Raw genomic sequence first — 9,151 nt, forward strand, 5'->3', positions numbered from 1 at the left:
GCTTCCCAATACATTACAACAAGAGCGTTGAGAGAGAAAAAAAAAACAATACGTGGACAAACCAGTCACTCTTTAATCAATGCGAGTGCTTTATGCTGGAATAACTGTCATTTATGCCGTCATCACGTGTTGATAGCGCAGGTGAGACCTGAACAGCACAAGCTGCTATCGGTGTTTAAACTAAACTCATTTAAGCCTTGCCAGTTTAAATATTAAAGAGCCAGAAGACGTGAACTCGCGCGCGCAGTGAGAAGATCGGTGTGGTCGCTCATCCGAAACGCGTGAACCCGCATCTCAGAACGCGCGCAAATATTAAGCTCTCTTTAAAGTATTGTGTTTGAATGGACAAATTCACACCAAAATTATGTCAAAATGCCCGTCTTGGTGAGTATCCTAGCAGACATAGTCGGCTGAACATACAGTATCAGTGCACTCTCTTAAAGTGACAGCACTTTCTTAATGTTAATCAAACAGCAACAACAAAGAAATCACTCACTGCTCTTGATTGAATAGCTTTTGTAACTTTAATAAAGATCATTTGATTTATTCAATTTCTGTACCTAAAAACTGTTAGACCTACCTAAAAAAAATGAAAAGCGCTGTTAATTTTATTTGTATCTTTTTTCACTGTTTATTTATTTGTGCTGTTGCTTGTAGTTAGATTATTTGTTCTTATTTTCTTTATTTTTATTTGACAATATAGTTTTTTCCCTAAACATAGCACATACCGAACCGTACCGAAACAGTGACTCTAAAACCGTGATACAAACCGAACCGTGAGTAAGTTGAACCGCTGAACCCCTACTAAATACGTAACTTAAAATAAAATAAAAATATGATTATGAATTAATATTTTTAAATCATTTAAATTAGTTTTACAAGACAAGCATTCATCTGTATCGGTTTTAGTCTTTCTTAAAGTGATGTTGGTTGGTGAGTAAATGACAGAATTTAAACTAATTTTTAAATATCCTAAAAACCATCCTATGCTGCTACATTGTATGCATGGGAGCAGATGTTACCTGCTTGCTTTGAAAGCTTTGAGTTTCTGTACAAAGAAAGACTCCAGGAACTCAGCACACTGGTAAAAAGGCGAGTCGCTGGGATTGTAGTAGCGGCAGTTGTCGAAGATTTTGGTCATGTCCGCTACGAACTCTGTGAGTTTGCTGTAAAAGCGATTCTGTAACCTCTCCTCCATTGTAGAAAGGTCTGCAGATAACAGAAAATAATGGAAATCACTACTAAAACAGAGATAAAATGCTAATTCTTCAAAGCATTACTTATAATTAACTCATAATGATGTAATATAATATATAATATAATTATATTTTAAGAACTACCTTAAAGGGTTAGTTCACCCAAAAATGAAAATTCTGTCATTAATTACTCACCCTCATGTTGTTTGAAACCCGTAAGACCTTCGTTCATCTTCGGAACACAATTTAAGATATTTTTGATGGAATCTGAGGGCTCTCTGTCCCTCCCATAGACAGCAAGGTAACTACAACGTTCAAGGTCCAGAAAAGTACCAAGATGATCGACAAAGTAGTCCGTGTGACATCAGTGTTTCAACTGTAAAGTTACGAAGCTACGAGAATTATTTTTGGCGCAAAGAAAACAAAAATAACGACTTTATTCCACATTTTCGTCTCTACCGAGTCACTTTGGACTCGCGTTCACGACAGTACCATGACGTGAGCGTGTGGCGGTGCCGACCCAGATCCGGCGTAATGACATCGTGACGTGAACAGATTTCAGTGTTCACGTGCATCTGCGTGGCTCTCACCGAGTCTACAACGGATGCAGCGCTGCACGACAAATCCCTGACAGTAAACTGATGCCGCGTTCTCTTTATGACGTACTGACACAAAGTTCAAATGATGTGCAACGGTCGCTTGGTCGCGTCTAGTGTAGACAGACTTTGGGGCCGTTCACATGTCGCGCATAAAAACGCGTGGGAAAACTCCAGTCACGCCACTTTCTCCTTCTTTCCAAAGCGCTCGGGAGCTTGCGCTTTCGTGGCGTCTGCCGTTGCTAAGTGACCGTGACCCGTGCTCTCCACGACGATGCAGAAGTTTCAACAGAGGATAAACGGATTTCCAGCACTGAAAATCGCTTGCAGTAGCGGAGCTACTAAACGTATTTAAAATAGGTATCTCTGTACAGCTGTCGCATCCGGTGTAGACACAGTGTCTGTGTGTGAGCAAAGAAAACAATCAGTATAAATATAACGATCAGTATACTAAACATCGCACATCCTGCGATGTGACTATCGCAGATGCGCACATCACGATATCGATGCTGAAACGATATATATCGTGCAGCCCTACATGGTACTGTCGTGAACGCGCGTCCACAAGTGACCTTGAACGTGGTAGTTACCTTGCTGTCTATGGGAGGGTCAGAGAGCCCTCAGATTTCATCAAAAATATCTTGAATTGTGTTCCGAAGATGAACGAAGGTCTTACGGGTTTGGAACAACACGAGGGTGAGTAATTAAATGACAGAATTTTCATATTTGGGTGAACTAACCCTTTAACAAAACTTTAACAGAAATGTACATATAACCAAACAGTCATATTCACCGACTCTGGTCATTCAAAAGAGGCGAACAAAAACTCTTACCCATCGGTTCCTTGATGATCCCATAATAATCTGGAGCATCATTCGGATCCACTGGCTCCAGGAATGGCCACGCCATCTTATGGGACTAACATATAGAAAACATATACAATGATTATGAGATTCACACGATTTCAGTTCCTATTGGCTTCCATTATATTTTTTGACCATACAATAAAAGGCAATGGGAACTGAAACAGTTTGGTTACCCACATTCTTCAAAATATCGTCTTTTATGTTCCACAGAAGAAAGAAACTCAGTGTCTTGGAAAAACATGAGGGCGAGCAAATGATGACAGATTTTTCCTTTTTGGTTGAACTATAATTTAAATATCGTGCAGTGCCATACAAGTGTTTTCTGTAAAGCAGCTAATAGTGAAGTTTATTCAAACCAGACAATCGCTTGCTTTTGTTATGATTATAACTAAACCAATTTAAGGGTTAAAATCAATGAAACACTTCTGCATTGTGTCCCATTCCAAACTAAACCCCAGCTCTAAAATTACAAACACCCAAGACACCATACGAACCTGTAAGGAGCGCAGGATCCGCTTCAGCCCCTCGTAGTCTTTATCTGTGAGTGGCGTCAGGACCGTCATGGCATCCTCTGTAGACTGGCACTGCGGGCACACATACTCGTCGATATGTGTGGCTTCGCTCTGTAGGATGCCCACGCAGCGCCCGTGGTACCAGTTCTGACAGCGATCACAACCGATGTAGAACCTGAAGAAGCGGCAGGCACGAACATATCAGAAAACATGCTTCTACATGCAGCTTTTGAAACAGATGTGATGAAACTGCAGGTGTGTGGTTACTGGGACTCGTCGTATGGAGTTCTGCAGATGCAGTAGAGCTCCTCTGTGCTTCCCTCCTGAAAAAAAAAACACACAAAAAATATTTCTACCACAATTTTTTTTCCTAATCCAAACACAAAAGTATAAAATATCCACAAAATATAAAACATTTTCACACCAGACTTATTCATAAAGTCTGATGCCAAACTTTTTTTTTTCTGAAAAAGTTGGGATGCAAAAAATAGTTTTACATTATATTTTGAGTTTTTCGGCAAAAATAGGTATATTGTATCCTTTTTAAAATCTTAGTTTATGTGCATGTTTTAATGCCAAAACACTCAGAATATTAAAATATAATAACAGATTCTTTAAAAAACAGATAAATAGGTGTATTAAAAATGAGAAGATGTAGTCGTCCATCTTCTTGGCCTCTTTCTCGGTGATGCCCACACACTCTCCATGATACCAGTTAGAGCAGAGGTCACAACCAATGTAGAACCTGCATCAACAGTGTACCAACATTAGATTCATCTCACATCCAACTGATTTTCATATATATCATGTCTTTCATGAAAAATCATACTCGTATTTTTACAGCTTCAGTAGCATGATTTACATTTAAATGTATGCATTCTGCCGAATGCTCAACTGTTTGAGCTTCAGAAGCAAATTACACCGAAGTGTACTGGTTTACCAAAATTGTGAATATAAAGTGAATTATCTTGTGAAGTATGCAAGAATTATGACGTTTAACAGTTTTTCACTGTGTTCGAACAAGTCTTGTACCAATTGGAAATTATTTTCAAAATTATATATATATATATATATATATATATATATATATATATACATAAAAATAAAAAAAAACACACAAAAAATATTTCTACCACAATTTTTTTTCCTAATCCAAACACAAAAGTATAAAATATCCACAAAATATAAAACATTTTCACACCAGACTTATTCATAAAGTCTGATGCCAAACTTTTTTTTTTCTGAAAAAGTTGGGATGCAAAAAATAGTTTTACATTATATTTTGAGTTTTTCGGCAAAAATAGGTATATTGTATCCTTTTTAAAATCTTAGTTTATGTGCATGTTTTAATGCCAAAACACTCAGAATATTAAAATATAATAACAGATTCTTTAAAAAACAGATAAATAGGTGTATTAAAAATGAGATTTTTCATGTCAAAAATCTGAGCTTCTGGTGTAAATATATATATATTTTTTTTTTTTTTTGTGTTGTAAATCTCTCTCTCTATTTTTGTCTAGGTGTATGTTTATATTTTCTATGCCAAAATACTTACTATTATTATTATTATTATTAAATTATTATAGAAAATAGTAGGTAATAACTAAATCTAAATGCAAACAGATAAAAAAAACCCACCTGATCAAATAGGTATATTTAAAATCTTAATGTATGTTTATATTTATATTTTTCATGCCAGAACTTGAACAGAAATTTGAACTTGAGGCGTAAATGCTCATAATAGTGTAATTAAAGAAAAAAAATTATTAGCACCTAACAGATTAAACACACACACACACACACACACACACACACACACACAACTTACAAATAGGTATATTGTCTCCTTTTAAAATCTTATTATATGTTTATATTCTCAAGCCAAAAATGTTAACTTCTAGTGTAAATATTCAAAATGAAGTGATAAACACAAAACAAAGAAAAGGAATTCCTAACAGAAAAAAAAAATAAAAATTGCAGGACAGTAAAGTTGTCATACTTGGACTCATCGTAGGGCGTCTTGCAGATGCAGTATAGCTTGATGTCCCTCTTGCTGTCCTTTGAGGTAGTGGAGATCATCTTTTTGCGTTTGTACTTGGAGGCGTCTCTCTCCTCCTCCCGCTTGCGTTTGTGCGCGGAGGAGGGGGACGTGACCGTGGCTGTGTGCGAGGAGATGCGTGCGCTGGCAGCCGCAGCAGCTTGTGCAGCCACAGCCTGAGCTTTCTCCTTCTCCCGCCGCAGTTTAATGAGATCGCGCTTCAGCTCCTCCTGCAATGAAAGACAACATGACAATGACTCGACATGCGCAATGCAGCTTCAGCTGTCTCTTTGGCAAGTCTGATGTGGTGTTAATAGAGTGTGTGTGAGTAAAGCTGAGATGTGGGCGTGCAATGAAAGCATTCGTCTCTATTGCCAAATTCCCAGAGATCGTCATAAACGAGGAAAAATGGTCATTAGTTAGTGTATGTGAACACACTACCTGTCAAAAGTTTGCAGTCAAAAGATTTTTTTCATGTTTTCAAAGGAAGTCTATCATACTCGCCTGGTAATAACAGTATTATTCTGAAATATTATTTCAATTTAAAATAATAACATGCTTTAAAATGTAATTTATTCCTGTGATGCAAAACTGAATTTGAAGCATCATTACTCCAGTCTTCAGTGTCACATGATCCTTCAGAAATCACTTTAATATGCTGATTTGCTGCTCAAGAAACATTGAATATTAATTGTATGTATTATTTATTCATCTGTTAATTAATAAAAACTTCCTGCACTTCCTGTTCCTCTCACCTGCACTTGCAGCTGTAGTTCTTTATCAAGTAGAGCTCTTTTCTTCAGGATATCAGCCTTGAGCTGCTCTTTGTGTTTGAAGAGCAGAGCTGACAGCTTGCTGGCGTTCTGCTTGCTGCGCTTTTGCTCCACAGACTCCTCCCGTTTCCTCTTTTTGGCCGCCTGCCTCTCGTCCTTATCGATTTTATCCAGGATGAACTTCATCACCTGGTTACAGACAATCATCCTGCCCGGACAGACAAAACACACTGGATTAGGTTGATTAAAGTCAGTCGATTCGTAAATGAGACTCCCATAAATACAGCTTCAGTGGATTATCTGGGGTGCACACGTTACAAATATAACGAGCCTAAATAATGCTTCATGTTAGCTGGAATTTAAAATCACTGAAAAAGTCACTTGGAAAGTAGGAAAAAGGGCGATCGACAACATATAGAAAGTGTTTACCTCTGGTTCTCCTCTCTCTCAGCAGGAGTCATGGTTTTCTTCTGTTTTAACTGCTCTATGGCCACATTCTGCTTCTGAGCCACCTAAGCCAAAAACAAAAAGCAGCATTTAAATGTTAACTCAAAAGTTTCAAAACAACATGAAGCACCATCGGTCAAGATTGTAACTACTGTGATGTCACGTTTCCTAGTAAATGCATACATTTAGTGGGAAATCAAGCAGGACAGGACTTGCACTTCTAAATCCATTAGGATTTGTACGGATAGTAATCATGTATCTCAGATACTTTAACTGGTTTGCAGCTGAATAAGTGAGGCACACATTTAACGGCAAAACAGGGTAACTACTAATTCAAAATACCTAAATATCTTTTATTAAATACACACACATGTATTGAAATTGGGTTATGTACTAACATATCAATACATATGAAATAAAGGTTGATCAAAATTGATTTATTATTGACAATACAATAATGTGTTTCAAGAGTCTGAAAAGTGCAGCACTCACATTTATTTAAATCATCACCTCCTGCAGTTTAATGATCATATTAGGCCATATCGCAATTCCGTTTAATAAATAATAAAGACTTTTGTTCCATTTGTTACCATTTAAAATATTTACAACTTTTTATGACCTTAAATTGATCAAACTGAATAAATAAATATATATAAAACAGGAAGGGGGCCAACACTTTTTCACACCACTGTATATTAAAAAAGCATTAAGGACTCACAGGAACTCATATTCCCCCCCCAGCAGTTCATTAGCAGAGATATAATTTTTAATCAAGACTTTTTCCATTAGAATAATGTGCACTCATGAATTGTAACAATAAAATCTTTATATGTTCAATCTTTTTTTATTTGCATTCATTCATATTTATCCATTGTGTATCATAATATTAATTGATCTATTATATGAAACCATAATATAAATATTGTAATTTTAAAAATATTGTATAATGAAAATATTGTAATTTATTATTATTAATTCTTTGTAGGTACTGTATTTTCATATTGAATTCTTTATATGTCCAATCTTTTTTTATTTGCATTCATTCATATTTATCCATTGTGTATCATAATATTAATTGATCTATTATATGAAACCATAATATAAATATTGTAATTTTAAAAATATTGTATAATGAAAATATTGTAATTTATTATTATTAATTCTTTGTAGGTACTGTATTTTCATATTGAATATATATATAAGAAAATATTTTTTTCATTACAATATATAAGACATTTTTAAAGAATTTGAATTAAACCTTTCATTCCAACCAAGAAGCATTGGAATAAAATTAACAATTAATTAACAAATTACATTTTAATAAGTAAATGTTTCAATTAACTACGGCTCATTGCAGTGTATCAAGTCACGCATGCTTAATCAACTAATGAGTAACGCCTCTAAACGTAGTGACAGACAACAAAAATTTCAGATGAACTAGGGATGCACGATTAACCGAAATTAAATCGCAAAGGCGATAAATCGCGATTTGGCAGAAGCTGCGATTATCATGCGTATCTTTCAGTGAAGCACGCTTCTGTGATCAGCAGTAAATCTCCATCCGAATGCCAGAGGGCGCTCTCGCGTTAAAACTCCAAATACACCCCGCAGAAGAAACCCAGGAAATGCCTATAGCGGTTGCTGAATAAACAGAAGATTTAACTGCTTTCATTAATTTAACGTGACTAATAAACACACGACTACGGCAATATATATTTTATCAGAGTTCGTCTTATCATTTTTATTATAATAAAGTATATAATAATGCAATGCCTTTATCACTGCTTAGAATACTATGAAATATGTTGCGTGCCTTATTCTGTGTAAGAAGCCACATCATCTCACAGAAGGATTTATTTCAAACACTCGACTGATGTTATGAAGTGAGTTTGGAGTAAAAACATGTTATTAAATGTGGTATTTTCACGTGCTTTCAGATGGAGCAGCATTTACTACTCAGAGCCGTAGTTCATGAGAAGCTATGCAAACAGCTGTCATTATCATCAAAGATACGCATGACAATCGCATTCGATTAATCGTGCAGCCCTAAGCTGAACTCATTCTTAAAATTTGGTTGCAAAGCCTATAAATTTCAGATCAAAATTATCTTGAAAAGAGCGATTCTTAACACGCTCAATCATGACTAATCATATGTTGCTGCTGTGTGAATGTAGCATAAAGGTTTACATAATATCCCATGTTTCTTAAAGTCATATTGATCTGCCTAAATCATTCTGGAGTCACATACTTGGGTCCTGACCTGTTTCTGTATCAGCTCGCTCTGGCTGACGTGCTGCTGGGCCTGCTCTCTCTTAGCCTCCTGCTGTTTCTTCTTCTGCTGCTGCTGCTGTTCGCAGAGCTGCTGGATGCGCTGGAGCTGCTCCTGTACGCTGGCCGTCTGGATGGTCACCAGATTCTGGATCTGGTGCGCTTGGTCTTGCCCTCCGCCCTGCTGCTGGATCTGAATGGGCAGTTGCAGTTTGATCTGCTGGGGCATCCCGGCCATGGCCCCGACCTGCTGGACCTGAGCTTGAATCTGGGCCACTACCTGACTCTGAATGTGGGAGATGACCTGCTGCTGGAGCCCGGGGACGCTGAGGAGCTGCGGGGGGAGCTGGATCTGGGGCTGGACTTTGGTAACGGTGGTCTGGGTGATGGGGAGGGTGGTGACCTGTTGTAGGGGTGCGTTGGCCGTCACCCGTGCTATTTGTGGGGTGGGGGCG

General features: G+C 37.2%; 1 protein-coding gene across 1 annotated transcript in view; it reads right to left on the reverse strand.

The window, feature by feature from the left end:
• Nucleotides 1-9,151, reverse strand: part of LOC107695144 (nucleosome-remodeling factor subunit BPTF-like) — a 47,001-nt gene that overhangs the window by 2,052 nt on the left and 35,798 nt on the right. The window contains exons 25-33 of the mRNA XM_016494958.1: nucleotides 8,689-9,151; nucleotides 6,411-6,493; nucleotides 5,964-6,189; nucleotides 5,170-5,438; nucleotides 3,817-3,915; nucleotides 3,438-3,512; nucleotides 3,153-3,345; nucleotides 2,626-2,710; nucleotides 1,023-1,209 (exon numbers count right to left, since the gene is read on the reverse strand). The exon at nucleotides 8,689-9,151 is cut by the window's right edge and continues 23 nt beyond it. Coding sequence (XP_016350444.1) covers nucleotides 1,023-1,209; nucleotides 2,626-2,710; nucleotides 3,153-3,345; nucleotides 3,438-3,512; nucleotides 3,817-3,915; nucleotides 5,170-5,438; nucleotides 5,964-6,189; nucleotides 6,411-6,493; nucleotides 8,689-9,151 — 1,680 coding nt within the window. The remainder of the gene's footprint in view (nucleotides 1-1,022; nucleotides 1,210-2,625; nucleotides 2,711-3,152; nucleotides 3,346-3,437; nucleotides 3,513-3,816; nucleotides 3,916-5,169; nucleotides 5,439-5,963; nucleotides 6,190-6,410; nucleotides 6,494-8,688) is intronic.

Source organism: Sinocyclocheilus anshuiensis, unplaced genomic scaffold, assembly GCF_001515605.1.
Source record: "Sinocyclocheilus anshuiensis isolate Anshui unplaced genomic scaffold, SAMN03320099.WGS_v1.1 scaffold434, whole genome shotgun sequence".
NCBI lineage: Eukaryota > Metazoa > Chordata > Actinopteri > Cypriniformes > Cyprinidae > Sinocyclocheilus > Sinocyclocheilus anshuiensis.